The following is a 22728-nucleotide window of genomic DNA, read 5'->3' as shown; positions in this document are numbered from 1 at the left end:
ACCCACCGAATAAATGGCTGCTGCGTGGCTAGATGAGGGCACAGAAAGTTGAGAAGGAGGGGCTCAAGTTGAAAAAGAAACCTTGAATGCTGCTGTGGGGGGTGCGAAGGACAAGTTAAAATAAAACAGGTCTGAAAGGGAGCAAACAGGCAGTGAGCTGCATGTCGGGAGAACGCTGAAGCAGTGCCTGGCTGACCCCAGCTGAATGGGGACACCAGTGGCAAAGAACAGGTTGTGGCGGAATCTGGCTGTGACGTGGCGTTATCTTATCTAAATTAAGCACTCACTTGGCACTGTTCAGTATCTCTCTCCTGAGTAATTCCAGGAAACCGATAACCTCTCCGTTTTAAAACTGGGTTGAGTTTGCTGTCTGAGGAAAAGGACAAAATGGCGCCTCCCCCTTTAAAATGCAGAAGTTGATCAGACTGGCAGCTGAATCTTCAACACTAGCAATAGGATGGAATTCCCCACCACACCTTGAAGTGTAGTGGTTGTGTGACAAACCGGCCAGGGGGCACAGGAGGAACAGCTCGAGGGCTGCTAGCCCACAGCATCAGTCACCTCGGGCTGTTGCTTCACTGTGCCTCATTGTAGGTTCAGCCCTGTGAGATTTTGCTTAACAGAATGCATGGGAGGTAATTTAATACTCTCCCTAAAAACCTGCTGCTAGGAGAGCAGAAAAGGTACATCTCCTTTTTATCCTGCTTGCCTGGGAGATTTCACTGCTGAGGTGAAAGGAAGACATGACAAATGGTTTGTGGAGACAGGTGCGCACACACCCTTATTGCGACCACATCAGGAAAATAATAATGAAGAGAGCAGTAAAAAAACCCGTTTTACAGATGAGCTTGCAAGGCTTTTTAGCCCATGCTGCAAAGCTAAGATTCATCCATTCAGATTTTGATATTACAAGTTACAAAGTGTATTCTTTATGTACCACCTTGAGTTTTGGACACTAGAGTACAAAAAGTATTCCCTGTTTTATATTAGCTGTACAATATTGCATTCGCATTTAGGAATGGGAGCAAATTATGTTTCTTGCTTTTGATATTTGCCCCAGGTAATTATTTATGGATTTTAAGTGTGTGTGTGTAGCGTACATAGATATTGGCTGTGTATACTTCAGAAACACAAAAGTGGGGGGTTTAAGTGTGGCTGAATCTGCAATCCTATGCATGTTTGCTCAGAGGTTAAGTCGCACAGTGCAAGTTCCACCCAGATACATTTGCACCAAAGTCTTTGTTATTTTTGCACACGTTGCACATCGTACTGTGTACTAGTACAGGAACAAAAAATTATGCAATTTAACTCCAAACCCATACATTCTGTTCTAAAGCCAGTAAATATTTTTAAAATACTATTTTGTTTCATTGTTTGAAAGATTTGTTTGAGTGTTATTTTTATCAACTCCAACTGCAGACTTGCTTTTTTAAAAAGTCCAGTAGTAGGGTTTGTTTTTTTAAAAAAGACAGGTAAATAATGTAACAATAATAATGTCAACAACATATGAAGTGTTATACAGTGGTACCTCGGGTTACATACGCTTCAGATTACATACGCTTCAGGTTACAGACTCCGCTAACCCAGAAATAGTGTTTCAGGTTAAAACTTTGCTTCAGTATGAGAACAGAAATCGTGCTCCAGCAGCGTGGCAGGCCCCATTAGCTAAAGTGGTGCTTCAGGTTAATAGTTTCAGGTTAAGAACGGACCTCTGGAACGAATTAAGTACTTAACCCGAGGTATACAAAAGATAACTCTTCATATGTTACAGATAGGTAGCCGTGTTGGTCTGCCATAGTCAAAATTAAAAAATTCCTTCCAGTAGCACCTTAAAGACCAACTAAGTTAGTTCTTGGTATGAGCTTTCGTGTGCATGCACACTTCTTCAGATACACTGAAACAGAAGTTGCCAGATCCTTCTATATAGTGAGAAGGTGGGGAGGGGTATTACTCAGAAGGGTGGTGGGAATAGGAGATAGGCAGATAGCTGAGATGAGCCTGTTGACAACTCTTAACGACTGTAATAGGTCTTACAGGAAAAGGCAAGGGGTGAGAAGGTGAGAAATGGCTTAGTCATGTATAATGGGATAAGAATCCAATGTCTTTGTTCAAACCAGGTCTCTCCATGGTTTTAAGTTTGGTAATGAGTTGCAATTCAGCAGCTTCTCTTTCCAGTCTATTTCTGAATTTCCTTTGTAGTAAAACAGCTACTTTGAGATCTTGTATAGAATGTCCTGGGAGATTGAAGAGTTCTCCTACTGGTTTCTCTGTTTTGTGATTCTTGATGTCAGATTTATGTCCGTTTATTCTTTGGCGTAAGGTTTGGCCTGTTTGTCCAATATAGAGAGCTGAAGGACACTGTTGGCATTTGATGGCATACACAATGTTAGACGATGAGCAATTGAATAGTCCCGAGATGGTATGTGTGATGTTGTTGGGGCCAGTAATGGTGTTGTCCGGGTGTATGTGGCAGCAAAGTTGGCATCTGGGTTTATTGCAGGCTCTGGTGCCAGTGTCCGTGTTAAGTCTGGTTGTAGTATTATTGTGGGTTAGGAGTTGTTTAAGATTGGGTGGCTGTCTGTAGGCAATGAAAGGTCTTCCTCCCTTCATATGTTGTTGACATCATTAGTACATTTATTACCTGTCTTTTACCAGCAGGTCCCTGGGTGGGCTATAGCAACTTAAAATTCAGTATTATAAAACAGTTAAAACAAGTTACAGGAATAGCATTATTTTTAGTTTTTATCTTGGTTATTTCTTGAATCAACCCTGTTGGGTTTCCACCAATCCCATTTCAAAGATAAGGAACTGAAACTGACAGGGACTCTTTTAGAACTTGCTAAGTATAATTTCCTGAACTTAATACAGTTTCACCATCACTTGTCTATTCAGGAGGCGGTACTGTCCCAGTACTTTTGCACTTGACACAATTGCTGTGTGTGTACTCTCACCAGAATTCTTGTCTTTCAGAAAGAGGGTTCAAGCCCTCAAGCCCAAGTGAGACCCAAAAACGGTTTATCTTTGTTAGAACTAAGTTACCAAAAATTAAAGAGCCACATATGAATCTTTAGAAGCTTCAGTATGCACTGTGGAGCAGAGAGTGAGTTTTCAAAAAGTAAGAAAACTGGGGGGACATTGCTCACCCCTGCCTCACCCTGAATAGACAAATCCTACAGACCTATCCACTACCACCACCTGTGGTGGCTAAAAAAGCTTCATTTAGAAAGTCTGGATGAATAGTTTGGATAAAGCAACACCAAATAAAGCTTTGCTGTGTTTTCTTCCCTGAAAATGTTCAGCCAGTGTGTTGCACTTGGGAGTCCTATTTGCCAAGGGACAGCACTATTTCTATCTACAGTATTTTCAAACAAGCCAAGATTAGCTTCCTAGAGATTTAATTAATAACCATACTTGGAAACTCATGGACAGAACACATGAAACAGAGTGGACACAATGCTGGAGTCGGAGCTTGCGATTTTGGGGGATGAGGCAGGGGTCATAGGGGAAGTGAAACATTAAATGTTTGTGAACGTTTGCAGTTAAGTGGAACTTAACTACACCCAAACCACTGAAAATGTGGCTAGGCATTTTTGGCATCTTTTGGAGCGCCTGAGTGGGTAAAGTTAGACATATTGTTGCTTATTCATAGTAAATATATTGTATGAGAGACCCCATGAGCATATATGCAGTATGTATATGGGTGCAATATATGCAATTAGGGTTTTTTGCCCAGATATGCATCACTTTACAGTTGTTTACAATGAACTGCATTTGCCATTTTACTGCCGATTCATTCAGGAGAAATCCTTCTGCAGCTCTTCACAATCCCTTTAAAAAGCCCACCTTGAACAGTTAAGTATCAGCAGCAAACTTGACTACTTCACTAACTTCATATCAGTTGTGAACAAATAAAAAGCACAGGCCTCAAAACTGATAATTGGGGGACTCTGCTGTCTACATCCCTCCACTGGGGAACTGCCCGTTTATTCCTACTCTCTGCTTCTTGTTACTTCACCAATACCTGATCCACAAGAGGACCTCTTATTCCATGACAGCTAAGCTTACTGAAAAGTCTTTGGTGGGGTACTAAAAAGGTGGTGGCGATGGAAGAGCCCTTCATCTGTACTTGACTCTGCACACTCCCACTGCCTGGTCTGGAAAATTGATTTGCGGGGAAGAATCAGGGCTGCAAGGAAGGGCCTTGCCACAAATGCAATGATTCCAGGTTTTGCAGCTCTAGCAGATAAGGCAGTTTGATCTTATCTCCATTTTCCAGGCAGAGAGAGGGGGCTGAGATGAGAGACAATGGCTTGTCTTGGGCTACTTCTAATGAGTTAATGGTTGGAGATTTCCAACCAGGGATTCATTCCCTTCACCACTGTGCTATGCCTCTAGGTTAAGGTTTCCCAACCTTGGGTCTCCAGTTGTTTTTGGGCTACAACTCCCATCATCCCATCATAGCTAGCAGGACCAGTGGTCAGCAATGATAAGAACTGTAATCCCAAAACAGCTGGAGACCCAAGTTTGGAAAACCCTGCTCTAGATGCTCTGCTAGAAGAGGTTTGTTGCAGTGTGTTGCTACATATTCAGAAGTTATTCCATATTCAGGCATTGTAGGTTTATATTTTTGAAAATCAAATAAAAAAATTATTCATTTTTTTTAAAAAAGGGCTGTAGCCCTTTGGATGGGCATCCAGAGCCTGCAAAAAGACACCACCCTCTGGTAAAACCAAATTGCTTGGATCCTCTCTCTCTTACCATCACCCCACTTCTTTTCAATTAACTCCAAGAAACTCTGCGTAAAAAAAGCTTTCTGCTCTGACCATTGACCCTTTTGCAGGCACACCGTGAAACATTGGATGAGATCTAGGTTTAAAAAAAGGAGCTGTTGGCATGTTTGATACATCGATCAAAGTACAAGTGCTGGAAAAGTAAATATATTTAGCCTCCAGGACAGACCTTGGACTATCAGTTTAGTAGACATTAACTTATGAAATCCCTTTGCCTCTCGGGGTGATCTTTGCTCCTTTAATAAGCTGATGCAATGCCCATTTGCATCTATAAAAGTCCAAGCAGAACAGCTGGACAAGTATGTCTGAAAGAGACTTAACATCATTTGGGAAACAGATTGTCATAGGACAGCTATCCAAAGATGATGCAGTGTTTGAAAGTTGTGGCAGTCATCTTCGCTTGTTCAGTCCTGCTGTCTCAGGTGAGAACACTTCGGGTATTTCAATTCCAAAGTGGAGGGAGATGCTAGCTTATTTGCATGGCATGCATTTCAGGTGTCTTTATGCTTGGCTATGCCAAGTTAACAGAGACCAGTATTACCAGCCGTATCAAGACAGCTAGCTGTTATTAGCATTCCGCTCATCATTATGCCATGTGTGTTTGGAAGGAGGGTTTGGCTATTGCAAGGACTTTGGAGCAGACATGTTGTGCTGCCACACAGGTTGTGTGTGTTAACTAGGCCAGGCAAAGGCCTGTTTTGCCTTTACTGCAACAGAGCCCCCTCTACTTTTGTCCCATAGAAATGAATGTAACTTGTACTGGAGAGAAAGTAAAACGGTGTACTTAGGGACTCCAGTGAGTTGTGTATTTTTGGATGTATGAAGTGTTAGGTTTTGAAATTCCTACTGGTCTGGAGAATGGTTGTGCAGAAACAGCAATAAACAATAGCTTCCATATAGAAATGTCAGACTTCAGTCAAATTCTGCAGAGAATCAGAAGGGCTAAATAGCTAAATGGACCTCAACAAAATATCTAACAGCTGCCTACAATTCTGTTTCAGACACACTGTGCCTCTCTGCATCCACAAAACTCTCAGCTATTAAGACCAAAGAGAATGACACCCTTCTGGAGAGGGATCTCAAGACCACTTGGAGCAGCATGCAGGGATAACAGTGAATGTGCCACAAGACTATGCAGGTAATTTCTATCTCACTCCTTGAAATGAATCCCATGATGCCAGGGGCAGCCATCTGAGTCATCCTGAACAGAAATGAGGAACATACGTGACTCTTTGAGCTTCCAAATCCCGCAATATATATATATAAATCCAGAATGATAGGAATTGCAAATCTAGGTGGTCCCATTTTAAAATGAATAAACTTTAAACTACACTGAGCCTTTAATACAGTCTAGATTATCAGGAACATTTTAAATATTGCCAGATGAATTACCATAGAGATGTCAACTGTGAAAATAGTTTAGGAACAAGACAGTAAAACACAGACTAATCAATAAAGCTATTTATATTTATGCTAGTCATTAGACTATTCTCTGAAAATATACATCAACTGAGCACCAAAAACTAAAAGAAAAAAATTATTTTTGGCGTGCTGTTCTAAAAACAAAATTACTCTGTGCTAATGAAATGTTTGCTGGTGACACAATTTGCTCTCCCCCTTAAGACGAATACCAGACACCGATCAGTTTTTTAAAAATAAAAACCATCACATTTAACTTTGCTTTCATATTACAGAGCTGTATTAAAGTATATTAATTCCTCTCTGTATATTGCTTTTTTCTTTTTCAGAAACAAACACTGTTCTATAAGAGTATCGCAGGAGTGATTGTTCACTAAGGTGAAGAAACTGCTGCTGCTTTGGATAATGCTCCTCCCTGTTTATTTATTATCACCTCTCCTGAGATCATGTGGTTAAAGATTTTCAATGAAAGCTTCTGTTGTATGGACAGCTACAAAGGACTTCAATGTGTCAGAAGCACATTTTAATTTAGGCTACATCTTTCCATCATCAGTCTTTTAGAGGAAGCTAAAGTAGTTTAAACCGATCTTATTTTTTGTACTGTTTATCATGTTTTTCTATGCAAGACATTAAATAGCTGTTAAGCAAACACACTTTGCTATGTGCCTTATATGCCAGCTAAAAGGGAAAGCCAGTCTGGGAAGATACCCTGGAAGTACTCTGAGCAAAGCTGCAACTATGGACCTTTACCATTCTACAGGAGCTAAGGGAATGATATAGGTTTCCCCCATTAAATCCTCAAGCAATTATTCAACGCTGGTAAATCAAAAAAAGCATAAGAGCTATAAGCACCTCAGTACCACAATTGATGCCATCTCTTTTCCAATGTTTGCCTTTCAAACTTTAATTGTGTGGTGGGGAATGATGTAACTGGCTTAATAGTAAGGAATTGGTAATTATGTGCATATTGAAAACATAAGAGTTTTCCCCACTTGGAACATATGGGAGCAGCATACCACTCTGCCCACTCATCCTCAAACAGAACAATTCTTTCTGAACCAATGTGTAATGCTCTCGTAGAAAGACCCATACAAAAGGATTAATTCAAGCACAGTGCTTATAAAGTTTAATACAGAAAATCTATTTGATATTTATTAAACTTAGTTTCTCCAGTTACAGTTTTGCATTGTACAAAGCATTTTAATGACACAGTAGTTAAAAAGATCTTTACAAATTGAAATGTGATACCCTTTTCTCCAAATATTTAATTGCCATAAATTTGTTTAAAAATACACATTAAACGCATATTTCAGACACTAAACTTTCTATAATCTCAATACCACAAAATACATAGATATACTATACAGATGTGGGGGGGAAATCTAGTTAGTATATAATACTTTGCTCACCATTAACATACGTGAAATGCACATACTGACTTAGAAATCCTAATTTGGAGTCCCAAAGTACCCTTTTGAAATTTCAAATATATTGCAAAGTAAAGGGGGGGATCACAGTTTTGTTTTAAAAGTTTAGTTTTGGTTGAAAACAGATGACTAATACATTGATAAGTAACAAAATGTATAAGACATGGACATGTCATGTACAAAGCATACAACAGAGAGCCATCCTGCCAATCGTGTTCAGTACCAAGCTGCATGCTCAAGAAGGGATTTTTAAAATATTTTTTAATTGATAAGCCAAAGGTTAAAAACAACTTCCCCCTCCCAACACATTTGCCCCCAAAAGGAAAAGAAAAGCCACCTTTACCAAGTAATTTCAAATATGATAAAGGATCTTTAATAAATATATAAGCACTTTATCCTCCATATACAAAACTTCTTAAAACCATTTAAAAATGGAACCAGATACATATGCCAGCAACTGTGCTTGCAGAGGCTTTTGGCCTGGCTCATGAAGCCAAGTTCTATGTTATTTTAGTGCAACCATCTTGGAATGTTGGCTGCCAATACTGATGTGATCTATGAACTAGGAGAAGGAAAACGTCTGAGCCCAATTTGCCAGCACCAGTTCTGTTCAGTTACATTACCAGAAACAAATGTGTGGTCAATGCATCTACACATGGAATTGGGAAGACAAGCCAAAATTAGATCCACTTTGACAATTAATCTGAGCGGGAAGCAACAAAAGGTCTTCGGCTGAGTTTGCCTAAAGCCTCGATGAATCGGGAGAAGCCATTTTTGTAAAAACACTCGGGTTTCTACAAAAGTCTTGACTCCAGTGAGAATGTTACAATCAACCCATTTCCCATAACTGCTATTTTTAAAATGCAGTAAGCACCCCAGTACCCACCCAAAATAATGAAACTGATTTCTCATACTCTGTACAGTTAACCTGCATTTTCTAGGTCTTGGGGGAAAGGGGGAGCACACTAGTAAAAGCTTTGGCTACACTCTGTTGAAAGATCTCCAACATTAACTTAGCTACCAAAAACCCAAACTTCCCACAATACTGATTTCCACTCAATTTAACGTCATTCTGTCCTTGACGCAAATATTTATGAAATATTTGCCATTCTGGACTCTGCCATGTGGTCTGGTTGTTGCTTACTTCTTGTATGGGTAAAATGTATTCAGACTTGATTTGCTCAGGTCCATCGAAACCCCCTTAATAAAAAATACTGCAAAGTTTACAGTGCAGGGAAATGTTACTATATATAGCAAAAGTAGTCTTTCCCGATATTTGCCAGATTTGGCAAGCTTCGTGGTTATCTGCCTACAGCTATGTCTTACTTGCCTTTGGCAATCCCTCCATTATATCCAGACTCCCTACCTGCTGTGGCTGCTTATAACACACACTACAGGGTTTCCCGTGTATAAAATCACAGCAATCAAGCTTCAATAACCTAAAAGAAACTGATAGCACTCCAGCATAATATGCAAAGTTTATCACCATCACCAAAACGAGGATGGCTCAGCACTCAATAAATATATTGATATAGTCAGCTGTACTATAACCTAACACAAGTATAACAAACTTTGGACAGACTTGAGTTCATTCATTTATATATGTATGTAGATATATGTATTAGAAACATGTATATTACAAATTGCATACTGCTGTCAAAGGTCAAGAGCCACTTGCTCTGCTTTACAGCCAAGAGATTTAAATCATATTGAACTGAACACGCTGGGTCATCTTAGTCTGGTACCCTGAATGTTCATTTAAGATACAAAATGAAGTAGCTACGTGTCAACAAAGTCAGTGTTTCCTAGGCATTTTATTAAGGGGATCTGCCATCAGAATGGATCTATAGTTTGGGGACGTGCTAGTCTGAATCGACTGATGAAGTGAAACGCTTGTAGCTTCTAATGCTACAGTGTCTCACCCACTCACTGCCAGCAGGCTGGTGAAACACCTAAAGAATTCCACTGGTGGATCTCGTGCCACCATTCATGAATCGCTCTCCTATGACCCTGCAACTTTTGAGAGAAAATTCAGAATTACTTGAACACCTGAGCAAGCCTAGTCCGACTATTAAGCAGTTCTAAAAGGCTCATCACTGGGATACACAGCAACATTGATATGTGTCAATACACAACCACAGAACCCCTTATTCCAGAGTTTCCACACAAAGACAACAGCACAATGCCAGTGCTCAAAATATACACATAATGCATCTTAAGGGCAGATGTTAAGCTTGCTTTTGCTCTTTGAGAAGAGAAGGGAAAGCTCATGATGTGTTTGCATTTAACAATTAACTTTGGCAAATTACTCATGCACTTCAGAGACAAAGGAATTCCAAGTTCGATGGCCTTTTGAAATTTTGTCTACTCCTAATTTAACTGGTTGGAAACTGCTAAACAGTTTGTATTCATGAAGGAAAATAACTGCGCATATTTAGGAAATACAAATAATACCTCTGGGAGGCATATATTACAAAAGATAATGCTTGCTAGCTTAGGTATACATTTAAAACTACAGAGGCCTTGCTAAATTATTAAACATACAAATGTCTAGGATTCATCTGAAGAAGCTTCTTTTAAAAAAATCCAATCTGATATAGAGTATTCTACTTCTGAAAACAATGTTTTTTTAAAAAAACGAGAGAGATTTTCCCACTGGCAGTTATGGTAACTGGGTACAAAACCAAGCCAAATCACCCTGCTGATCACTGCAGCACTACACAGCAAGTGAGCTTGTAATCCAACTCCTGCTAACAGTGTAGAGGCTTCGGTATGATAAGTGTGCCAGGCACTTCTGAATGTTAAGGAAAAACCTACCCATTGGATCTGAGTTAGCATCTGTGCTGTACCTCTTGGGACCAAAGCACATGAAAACGTGCCTGCTTTAAAACTGCTTCATGAGACTGGTACCTCTACACAAGCAGCTCACATGAAATGGACCACAGAAACCATTTCTTTTTAAAAAAAATAATCTGAAACTCTCTTAGTCTGTGTGCCGGGCACATACACAATAAACTGCTTGCCAAGGAAGCGGTTTAAATAAGGTTCCATATGACAGCAGTTGTATTTGCACTGGCCAAACAGCGACACCAAAAGAATATGTAGCCATTTAATCCATCATCACCCATTACTGCTTAACTGAAATTCAGTTTGCCCACAGTAAATCATCCTAGGCTGCATCATTTTCTCAAATATTGTTTGATTTATCATCTTTTCTATGCATGGGTGCGACTTCGTATTTTTCCCTCCACTCTTACAATGCATTCTTGTGGATAAGAGTGCAACAGTAAACAGCATTAATGATTGTGAATACAGAACCAAGGGATAGTTGATTTCATCGGAAACAATTCAAAGTATCAAGGTAAGAGAACCTGTGCATTCCTTGAAGTACAAAACATCCGAACACAAGGCTCCGTTGACTATGCAAGCTATAGTTTAGTGACTATAATTTATGAAGTTTCTCAACGTCCCAAGGACACACTGCAGTACTAATCAATGTAGAATTCTATTCCTTCTTTCAACGTTCGCCATCATTTTGGCACATAGCTATACAGCTAGACATAAATTTAGTGCAATCATTTTCTTGAACATGCACATTTACATCTGGGGTAGGGTTCAGGGACAAGGGCAGGTAAAGCAGCATTCCACAACCCCACACTGAGAGGGGTTCAGAGTTTGACTCTAACGAACAACCAATGTGTGTATTCTCAACAAATGACAGCCACTAGTTATCAGGAAAAGGAAGTGGAATTTTACCAAAGTACTGCAGGAGACCAACTGGATACAGTATACCAGGTCCTAAGTGTAAAACCTCTTGTAAACAGTATTCAAAATCTTCGTCTAAAAAGGCATAAGGCACACCAGACATGTTAGGGATGCTAAGCAGTATTCTTTTCGTCAGGCAGGCACCTCCTATGGAAAGGTGCTCTGGTTAGTAACCTTAAAGCAGTCACTTAGAATTCCACGCATGATTTTTGCTGATCACAGTTATTTCCTTGAAAATTAAAGATTCTGTTCCCATCACAAACACTTAACATTAAGGAAGGTGTCATAAAATGGGGTAAAATCAAGGTTTTAAATCAACTGGACGTTAACAGTTTAAAATGTCCCTGTAATCATAGGTCTACTCTCAACCCCATGTTGCCAACTGCGTACACCTAACCATGAGAAACCCAAGGGTGTTTAGTTACTGCTCACATTTTCCGATTTACCACTGGAAATGGACAAGCATCACTTCCATGTAGGAGTGAGTTAGTGGCTTCAGTGTCTAATAAAGACAAGCAAGGAAACAGAGGCTGCACCAAAGCACAAGATTGTCCATTTGAAACCATTTCTGGTCTACACCTGCAGACTGAAGCTCAATTGTGAGACCCACATCACTTTGATATTGCATTAAATGCAACTTCCTGGAAGGTTTTCATATTATTAGTGTTAAGACATGTGTTTTGAAGCTAAGTGTCCATAGAGATATTTTTTTTTACATCTCGCTTAAATAAAATGGCTTAATGTATAGAACAACATCCTTGGAACTTAGTACAATAATAAACCTGTGGCTGTCATTTAGGGGTTTAACTGAGATATTCATGAAAATATGTCCCTACACTTTAGAATCTATCAACCCTGACTTTCTCTTACAAGCTCTACCACCACAAGACATTACAGAATAACAAAGCTCACAAAATACTTAAATAAAGTGTCTACATTTTATCTTCACTAAGTACTTGATCAGGTAAAATTTATAGGAAAAATTGCTAAATCTTAAAAAAGCCCAAAAATAGAGCTTTCAAAAACAAATTAAAATAAATATGTTTTAAAACAGATTTGTTAGGCATAATTACTAGAATTCCAATCCAATTGCAGCTCAATGAATCCATCTTACATTAAAACGTTGCAGAGTTTAAACTATTTTTTAAATACCTTAAAAATGGAACAACTGAAAAAGTTCATTAACATGATGGTTGGGAGGTTCTCAAACACATGATGCTGGGAGACACATGAAAGCATTCCTTAATCTCAGTGTCCACTAAGCAATGCATTATGGCAGTCTTCCTTATTTTTTTATGACACAGTGTTGAAAAAAAATCAGAGGCAGCAAGAAAAGTATCTTCTATGCTTTAGATTTCTTCAGTCCAGTTATCACTTGGCATCCAAACGCAACCAATGCAGTCCCTGTCTGGTGTAACGTACTAGGTCTGTCATGACACTTGCATTAAAGATCAGAGGGCCCATCACTTTATCCAGTTCAGCAAAGAATTCTGCAGAAAAGAAGAAGCAACCAGATTGACATACGCCTTTATGCAACATATTCCCCAAGATTAAAACGATGGAAAATTCACATTAAAATTGTATTTTTTCTGACTGCAATGCTAAACAAAATAAAAAAGCAAGGAATGGGAACTTTGATTCTCTGAATCTCTTAACTACTCTTGCAGGGATCATGCTCAGTCAAAGAACCTTTCCGGGCTCTGAGCAACTGCTAACTGATTTGTATGTTGGGGCATCTGAATCAGATGTTTATTTAGTGATAGTAGGGTAGAAATCTTTCAAGTACAGATAACTGAAGGTTTGTATAATAAGTGTTCACAGAGTGGAATCTTAGAGTACTTTAGATAGAACAAAGTGCTCAAAGTTTCATATAACATTCAAACAATACACTCTAATATTGATCAGTTTTCTCTAAGCCTCAGAACATTTCACATACCTATATAGAAAAAAATATTGATATGTGTGTGTGTGCGCGCGCGTGCACCCACCCACCCTTTCAACTGAAGATCTCAGGACAGTTCACAAGATAAAAATACAGGATAAAAGCACAAATAAAAGGTTAGAATATGAAACAATAAAAAACCCTCCCACAAACATATTTAAAAGGCCACAGAATATTAATCAGCCAAATGAGCTGTAACAACGGGGATGGAGCTGTCTCCTAACATCCACTGGCCTTACAGGCTGGTCCTCCAGACAAGTGAGGGTCTGAAGAGGGTTTCAACTGAATGAGCTTGGAAATGCTCCCTGTGATCTGACTGGGTTCCTGCTTGTGGGAGGGTTTACAAGTGTGTTCTACTGAATGAGCTTAAAACCCACTTCTGATCTTTGTGCATCTGAAGAGCAGCTTGCACGCTTGGGGATGAATCCTGACTCTGGCACCAGCCCATTTTGCAGCTCAAGTGCTCCAGAAAATGCCTGAGGATGGCTTCTTAGGGGCTCAGTGTTACTGGTTTCAGTTATTTAATTTTCCTCCTCCTTTCCCCCCGGTTTTAAAGTGTATGGGCAAGGGCTGGGGAGAGGCACAGGTCTCTTGGAATGTACCAACGAAAGTACAGACATTTTACAGTCTTAAGTGAACCAGTACCAGCAATAATGTAAGTACCGATGTAAAAAAAAACTTTAATTGTCATGGTCTATGTGACTAGACCTGATGGTAGATTAATGCAGCCAAGTCTTACCCTTTTGCTCTCTAGCAAGCTGATCAGCTTGGTCCCAAATTTCAGTGGCATACAGAAAATTGGATGTAACCTGGACATAGCTGGCTGCCATCTGGTGTATCCGTTGTGGAATAGTAACTGAAGATGTGCTCCCTGAAGGGTTGGTTGACCCTGAAGAGTAATTTCCTGAATTTCCCGGAGACAACTTCGGAGAGACTGGAGACGGCATGCTGACTGGTTTGCTAATAATTAAACAGATCACAGACATTTGTTTGCCGCCATCAACATTCAGCCAAAAGAGAAGATATGTGATACTGACAAAAGTTATGTAATATTAAAACTATATTCTGACATTCACTCTATAGGGACAATTAGAACTATTAAAATTGACGTCACCCATTACTTATAGATCTAATTCAGCACATATCACATTGTGCACAGTCCAGGATGCTAGATATGGGATTAACCACCCATATAGCATCTTTTTGCATTCATACACCCTGATGCAGATGGGGCTAAATCTTCCTGGAGGTTTATGTAACACTACATACAAAAAATAATGCCAATATATTATTGCTACTAGATCCAAGTGTGCAAACTCTTATATAAACCATGTAGCACTTCCAGTAAGTGCCACGAGTAATATTAATGTTGTGATAATCTTGTCAGTTAATTATTAGTGCGTTTCCCTCTCAATTTGTGGGAGTACAGTCCTTTGAGAAATGGAACTAAATCATGAAAATCTGCATGTTTTTCTAGAAGAAAAAAAGTCTGCCACAGTAAAGCCTCAGAACACAGAAACCACTACTAGATTTCTCATTTTGGTTGTATCCAACAGTGCTGTTCAACTGACTGTAAGGCTTCCATCAGCAAACGGGGGGGGGGGGGGGGGCGGCGTAGTAATTTTCAGTGTTTCCTCATGCTGCTGCACCAAACCCCAAATCTGCTTCAGAAGCTTGTGTGGCTCTCCAGAGACGACTATGGAGCACAGAATGGAGGAGTAATTGCTGAAAAATGCTTCCCTCCCTGTTCTGCTGACGGAAGCCTTTCTGAATGGCATCATTGGATACAACCTAGTATTGTGTATTAAAGAAACACTTACCTTCCCATACCAGGTGATGGTGCTTGAGAATTGTTATAGGAATTCTGTTGAGGAAAAACAACCCATTCAATAAATTGTACAATAAAATCTGGAAAATACAGCAGTCACCAAGTATGTTGATGCCAGATGTTGGGGATAATGGGAGTTATTATTCTTCATTCAATTTATTAGTCACCTAATACAAAATGTCTTTCTTACACAATTCATCAAGTTTAACTACATCGCTCCCCCCCCCAAAAAAAACCCATTCCTGCATAGAGAAGCATGATGATCACAATGAATAACCCTTTGGGTTAGGGAATTTCTTTCCAAAGCTACAATGAACATGTTTTTTACCTTTAGATGTTCAGTCAATGTCTTGGAATACTTCAGGGCACTCTCCTTCTTCAGTTTGAAAAGTCTTAAGTATAACAGGGACTGGCATCTAAGACTAGAAAAAGAAATAACACCATCACTTCAATTATTATATATATAATTTCCTTCTTATGAAATTGTGCAAACAAATAAAACACGACATGACTAACCAAAAATCGGTCTGGGGGATGTAAAATACTAAATGTATTATTTTATAGTACATAATAATGAGGTGACTACAGTAAACTAATTATTACTTTGGAATATTGCCAATGGCAGTACAAATAATAACAGCTATGTGATGGGAAATGTACAGTGCACTTCTGTAACATAACCAGGAGTATTAGAACATTTGAATTCAAAGAAGATTAAAGTGATACTAAATCCCAAGTAGAAGTGTGGACTTCTCCTTGACATCTTGAAAAGCTGTTGCCAGTCAAGAACTAACAGCATTAGGCTAGATAGTAAGCTTTGTTTTTTTCCTTATCACAAAATGTATATTACACAGGTATAGTCTGCCTTCAAAGCTATTTAACTGTAATTGCTCAAACTGTACATACCACAGCACTGCTAGCCTTTTGTCTGCTGCAGTAGCATCTGGTGCTGAGTAATTCTTCAGTTTCATAGTGTACCTGCAACCAAAAAATGATGTAAGCAACTGTCACGTCAAAACATTCAGTTCTTATTCACAATTCTTTAATGAAAAAATGTGAGGTTTGTGCTTTATCCTTTGTGCCAAAAAATCTGCAGTTAACCCCAAGATGAAAAATACCGAGAGTGGAATATTTTTGTTCAATGTTTTACTAAGGCACTCACACCAGAGCTCCTAATCACCATTTTTATTACAATGCTTGTTGCATGTTCTGTATCACTTACTTGATCAGCTCCACAGTTTCAGAATACATAGGGAACGGGGACTTTGATTCCTGAGCATTTTTCTCTAATGCATTCCCACATTCAATGAATGACACGACGGCATCAAGGTAGTACACAGCTTTCTCAAACCTGTCAGACTAAAGAAATACAAAGCCTTTTGACAATCAACTCATAAAAGTGAGGATTACTACTACAGTGTCAGGCAAAATAGTTGGGGGGGGGGGGAGAAAATCATGCCAACCTAGGACAATAAGCAATGCCTCTAAGTAAACAACAGTTTAGCATTTTCCTTACCAATGCATCAGCATTGTGCTTTAATTTCTTTGCTTCTTGCAAGTAGTGATCTGCTGAGTAAGTCCTGCAACATAAAATGAAAACCTATGAGACTGATAATATCAGAGCAGTCTTACCCTTTGGTGCCTCTCCCATTTATGGAGAGGCACCTAGGAGCTCAAAGCTGCTCTAGCAGCATGCAGGATACAGTGTGAGAAGCCCTAATTTCCTGGCCTGACAATGCTCACAACACACCCCTCTTGCACTGGCACAATGCATTGCATCCACACAGTGGCACTTTGGCTTACAATGTGTTCTCACCGTACTGGAGGCAAAGGAATGACGTTTGGTTTGGTACTGGTTTGGGTCTGTGTTACTAGCTTTGCACAGCAGATATGTAGTACTGGCCTTCAATTCCACAACAAAACATGTTTGGACTGGTGGGCATGGTTTAAGGGAAATGGCCTTGTGGGTCTTCTGGCAGGCCAAGATTGGGCTGCAGGCTGGTGGTCCCAGCCCCTGATCTATAATGCAGAAGCTCTCCAGGGTTTCAGGCAGGAATCTTTCTCAGCCCTCCCTGAAGGAAATGTCTGGGATTCAACCTGGGACCCGTCTCATGCAAAGCATATGCTGTGCCCCTTCTCAGGAGAACAGTGTCTTTTTGGGAGGAGAGGGGAACTAATTCAGCTCAGAGAAGATCTGCAGGTTTGCAGAAATAGACGGCATCATGCTGCATTTCACTCCTGGCAGCTGTAACTCCTTGCAACAGATGAGCGCAAAGGTACCCAAACTATCATGTCAGAAAGACAGAGCAAAAAGACTAAAATGGACGACACACAGATGTCAGTATAAATATTCATCACACATTCTTGGTAACATAGAGACCAACTGCCTGACTTCTATCTGTTCTCACCTGTCATCAAACACTAGCTTTGCTCTCCGGGACTTCGAGTTATCTGTAGTCATGGTGGAGGCAGAAGGGCAGTTTGAAGAATTATTTAAAAGCTTCTCCTTGAAAGAAGACAGACCACAATTAGTTAAAACACTGATTTTTGGCGAACAAATATTCACTGCTTGTGCTTCACTTGCTGAGCTCAGGCTGGCTAAATGCAATCCAGATGTGTAGCATCATTCATGTTTACCACATATACAGCTTGACCGACACAGATGTTGCCATATGGACTCCAACAGATTCAAAACACAACAGGGGCACTTTTCAATTAGGAACCCAATTGTTATTGTTTGCATATAATTAATTAATACAACCTATTAGGCATTTTCTAATGCTCACAGCTATACAGCTTTGTTAGGTCTCTTTCTCAGTGCTGTTCCAACCTATGCTACAGTAGAACTATGCAGGAAGGGTCAAATTACAGTCAGATGCCTGAGCAACGGCTGAATATTGCCATTATGTAACAGTGCAGCACACAACCAAAGATATTTTACTTTCCAGACGAAGTGCAATGCTTTTTTCCAAAGAAAGCCACAAGTTCCAGTGTGGCCAAAGTTCTAAAATCTAATAACTACAGCAAGCTTTTCAGATGCCCACCATTCTTATCACTGCTCCCACGTCCCCAACAGTTCTCCGTAATCACGGTTATGTCTCGCTCCTTCTTCCAACCCTCCAACAGCTGTTTCCCCTATTGAACTTGAACTTAAAATACATCACAGTAAGGCAGAGGTGCAACGGGCCAACCCCGCTCCTTGGGCTTTTAGCACCTCTCTGTTCCTCCCGTACTTTTGTGCTTGTGAGTAGAGGCGGCAGCAGAGAAGCAGTCTTTCTAGCTGTCAATCTGCCCGGGAAGGGAGGGGCCCAGCTGGGAGGCTGGGGGGTGTCAAGGGCTTTGAGGGCGCTGACCTGTCCCACCCTGTCAGGATTAAAGAGCCACAAGCAGCCAGCGGGGGTGGGTCCTAAAGCTCACCAACAGCGAGAGACTCTGGAGGGAAGTGGAAGCAAAAAGAAGGAAACCCAGCAGAACAAACAACTGTGTGTGCTTGTAGGCACAGAGAGAGGGAAAAGGAAGGGGGGGATGGGCTGATTGGCTGCTGGGAGAAGCAGCGGGGAGAGAGCTTGTAAGTGAGGAATGTAGAGGAAAAACAGCTAGAGGCAGAGAAAGGTATGGAGTTGGGATGTGAAAGCACGCAAATTGAAAGGTTACAAGGAATGAAACCGAGAGAGAGAAACCTTGTGTGTGCACTTGAACCTGCGAGTCTGTGTGAAGTCACGGGGAAAATGAGAGTTAGAAGGTGTAAAAGGAAGGGAAGGAGCTTCATACAACACAAGTTTAACTGGCTTGTACTTCCTCCATGAGAGGGGGGAAACCAAGGCAGGGGATTTACAAAGGATCTCTGGTGTTAATTACGCCAATGGCAGCTGATAAACCAAGGAAACAGAGAAGTATGATGACGGAAAAAAGAAAACCCTCTAGCTTGAGACTCCTAAGAGTTCACCTGGAACCGAGTTCACAGGGGATATGGGGAGCAAGAAGCGTCACACTGCCCTTTTAACATCTGAAGGGAGTCAACAGTCTTCTTTCTATTCAACTTTAGTTTTTCTTTCAATCATCATATGTATGTTAAATCTGTTTACAAAACAGATAAACCAAATTCTGCTTCAATAATAAAACTCAGCCAACTAGGCTAATGCATTAATAGAACACATCACTACTACCCTAGCAGGAGAATTATTAAAACCCAGCAGAACTATGAGGGGATACTAATTACCCTAATTTTAAATTGGTCCAGACATGACTCAGTGTAGGCTTAAAAGAAGGGTGCCAAAAAATCTATTAAAAACCAACTCCTGCCACATACACAAGCTCTTTGGAATTTCCCCCGTGAAGGCACTGTTTAGTCCAACTCTACTTGGCTCAAAAAATCAAGACTTTTGCAGCTACATTCCTTGGTGAAGTATTTAGCCACTTGTTTACTTTCTAAGGTCCTCCCATTGTCCTAGTTTCTACAACGCTCCAGTTTTGCCTGAGGCATAAGCAAATTTCACTTACTAGTTTATCTACTACAGTGCTACCTCGCAAGACGAAAAACTCGCAAGACGAAAAACTCGCAAGACGAAAGAATTTTTCATTTTTTGAGTTGCTTCGCAAGATGAATTTCCCTATGGGCTTGCTTCGCAATACGAAAACGTCTTGCAAGTTTGTTTCCTTTTTCTTGGGTTTGCGAAGGTAGGAGCTGTGCTGCCATTCCTATGGGAAACCGTGCTTCGCAAGACGAAAAAATTCACAGAACGAATTAATTTCGTCTTGCGAGGCACCACTGTACTATGTTCCTATTAAGGAAACACTGACCACTGATGAACAGAAAACCTCTAATTCAGAGTAACATTTGCAGTCTAGGAACTACCGGCAGGCAACATACCAACTTTGTTGTCAACTTAAAGGTGTGCTCATGTCCACAAAGGTTCCTCTAACACAGGGTGGTACAACTTTTCATATCAAGTTTACTTCAGCATACAATCCACGGGCTGCATACTGCCTTGTCACGTGGGGTGGGGGGAAACAAGACCAAAATCTGATCCCCCTGCCCAACCAGCCCTTGTGCAGCCTTCCAAAATCCTAGAGTCCTCATACCTCCTTCCCAAAGCTGAGAAAGCACTAACTAGGATTTGGAAAGGAGATGAGAAGACTCTAAGGACCCTGTCAGAGCCCACACCTTCTCCTTTGGAGGGGACATCAAATGTTGCCTGGGGAACACCAAAAGGCATTGCAGGTCATATACACCCCTGGGCCGTGCATTGGACCACCCTGCACTAACAGGTATCTTATAAACCCCAAGCTGTCGTGTCTCAATTAGAGAACTCAAAAGCTGTGAAATTCTAGCCTTACCCAGACAAAACAGTCAAATACTCCTACAATGTCTGAGTGGAAAACAAGCCTCTCCCTCTGACGTCTAAAAGCATATAGCATGAATGTCTGCAAAGAGGAACAGCTGTACTAACAAAGGCATCCATGCAACCTGAAATTCTACTGGTTCCAGATTACATGGATGCCTTTGCTGGTACAAGACTACACAGGAAGGTTAACACTTGCAAACGTTTGTGATATAGGCATGGACAAGAGGGCAGGCCAAGCTAACATGTGTATGTCAGGTCAGTCAATGCAGCCCTGCTCCCATTTTTTGTTCAACATGTAAGGGTTTCTTCTGAAGAGGGCTTATATGCTTGGTTTTACAAAAAGTGCAAATGAAAGGTTATGGACAAGGGGAAACTATGATGGAAGTATAATCTTTTTACCTTTGCTTCCTTGGTATTACTTGAGGCCTTCCCTTCAGTCTTCTTTTGTTTAGAAGAGCTACCTTTGCTGCTGCTACTCTCCTTGTTATTGTTACTGCTCGATTTCAAGGAAGACGACTGACTGACAGTTCTCTTCCGAGACCCATGCTCTTGCTTGGAATCTTTCTGGGTGGCTGGGGTTGTGGCTGGAGACGGAAGAAGATCCTTCTCCTTAACAGCACTCTGCTTTGATGATCTGCCCCATAAAGGAAAAAAATATTAACCAGTGCAAGTTACTGCCACCATGAACCTATGCAAACCTATTCCATGGTTCAAGTACCACTAGCAAAAATATCTCATGTAAGAATGAAGAAAATATGGCAGCTCTAAAAGTACAACATTAAACAGAAAAACCCACCAATCAGGAATAGGAGCTTGTGACACCCCTGTCCCCAGATGTTGTTTGATGCAAATGGTTAGAGATGATGGGGGTTGTAGTGCAGCAACATTTGGAGGGCTACAGATGCCCCCTCCCACTCTACAGCAATGGTGGTCAACCAGTGGCCCATGGCCATTTTGGGACCGGTGCCCAAAGCATTCTCAAAATTCAAATATGCCCACTGTTTGACCCCGATCTAAAAAGGTAGAGATAACGAGCTATGATCCAAAAGGTGCCCACTTACCCAAAAAAAATGGAGCTCTTATGAGCTGTCTCTTCAGAATGGACAAATTGCAATTTAAACTACCAAATGTTATATGTGTGGTGGGGCATTTGACATGGCAGCTTTTTTGTAAAGAAATACTTGCTAAAATCAGGCATACATTTCCCCCCTAATTTTACCTTTGAACAAGTGCTGTGTCAACCCAAAATTGAGATTTCTTTAAAGAAAGCAATCTGACAATTCTGCAGGGGTAACTGATCAAACAAAAACTGGAACTTTGTGTGCAAATGCATCACTTTTAAAACTGTGTGCTCTGAGCAAACTTCTGCTTCATGCATTTCGGATCTTACATAGTGTAAACAGGCACTCACTCTCTGTTACTGGAAGTTTTGTGCGCTGAAGGAGCCTTTTCTTCTAGTTTAGTTTTCTTGCTTTCAACGCCTCGGCTTTCCTCTGCATTCTAAAATGAAACAACCACAAAGTTTGATGATCTCACATTAAATAAGTGCAGCTATGTTTCACAGACCACCACAATGATTTAACAAGCCACTTACAGGATTAAGATAATAATACAGCAAGTAATAAAAACATTCCCTGCAGGAACAGTACAAGATAATGTCAATAAACCTTACTGACAAAATGAACATAAGGCTGAAGTATTGTAGATGTCATACTCCTGCAATACAAGGAGATCTAAGTGTGGCTTTAATAGCTTCATGCATGCAAAAATGTGACAGCTCAGTTTACTCCCACTATAGACTGTCAAAACAGCAACTGGTCTTGTCATGCTGACACAAGAGTCTCTATACTGGATCTCACCAGTGAAAATTTATTCCTATTTACTATGCTAAGAAATATACAATTTAAAGGCTCACTTTAATATTTAGCAAAATACACATTTACTATTTGTAAACTGCTCCTTGTAAATGCACATGTTAAACCTTTCATAGCAGAAAAAATGAAACATTAAATTACTTTTTAAGGGTCTTAATTAATATGGTAAAAATATAAATGCGCTAGGTACTGTGCCCCTGCTCACTCCACTTACCAAGCCCCTGCCATTCCCCCCATTAAGACCCTAGAGCTTCCCCTTCCCCTCTATTTTGCAGAACCTTTCATTTCCTCGCTTTAACCCCATGCCTATGCTTCCTATTACCTCCTTTTTGCCACCC

The 22728-nt window shown here is 40.4% G+C and overlaps 2 protein-coding genes across 4 annotated transcripts in view; one reads left to right on the top strand and one right to left on the bottom strand.

Annotated features, from left to right (window-relative positions):
• The first annotated feature begins 5053 nt into the window (after positions 1 to 5053).
• Positions 5054 to 6672, top strand: LEAP2 (liver enriched antimicrobial peptide 2). Its single transcript, XM_082213719.1, has 3 exons — positions 5054 to 5212; positions 5792 to 5928; positions 6539 to 6672. The coding sequence occupies exons 1-3, from the start codon at positions 5153 to 5155 to the stop codon at positions 6573 to 6575; spliced, it is 234 nt and encodes a 77-aa protein (XP_082069845.1). The 5' UTR covers positions 5054 to 5152; the 3' UTR covers positions 6576 to 6672.
• Positions 6673 to 7308: 636 nt separating this feature from the next.
• The window catches only part of AFF4 (ALF transcription elongation factor 4), a gene marked incomplete at its 5' end in the record, with an annotated part of 52931 nt that continues 37511 nt past the window's right edge, over positions 7309 to 22728 (bottom strand). For all 3 annotated transcript variants that reach the window (XM_082213701.1, XM_082213700.1, XM_082213699.1), the window contains 10 exons: positions 7309 to 12891; positions 14083 to 14303; positions 15164 to 15207; positions 15500 to 15593; positions 16078 to 16149; positions 16394 to 16530; positions 16688 to 16751; positions 17580 to 17677; positions 20916 to 21150; positions 21928 to 22016. In XM_082213701.1, the coding sequence (XP_082069827.1) occupies positions 12773 to 12891; positions 14083 to 14303; positions 15164 to 15207; positions 15500 to 15593; positions 16078 to 16149; positions 16394 to 16530; positions 16688 to 16751; positions 17580 to 17677; positions 20916 to 21150; positions 21928 to 22016 (1173 nt within the window). In that variant the 3' untranslated portion in view covers positions 7309 to 12772. The remainder of the gene's footprint in view (positions 12892 to 14082; positions 14304 to 15163; positions 15208 to 15499; positions 15594 to 16077; positions 16150 to 16393; positions 16531 to 16687; positions 16752 to 17579; positions 17678 to 20915; positions 21151 to 21927; positions 22017 to 22728) is intronic.

Source organism: Podarcis vaucheri (genome assembly GCF_965113315.1).
Source record: "Podarcis vaucheri genome assembly, chromosome: 2".
NCBI lineage: Eukaryota > Metazoa > Chordata > Lepidosauria > Squamata > Lacertidae > Podarcis > Podarcis vaucheri.
The sequence above is the reverse complement of the archived record's forward strand: the minus strand, read 5'-3'. Positions and strand labels throughout refer to the sequence as shown.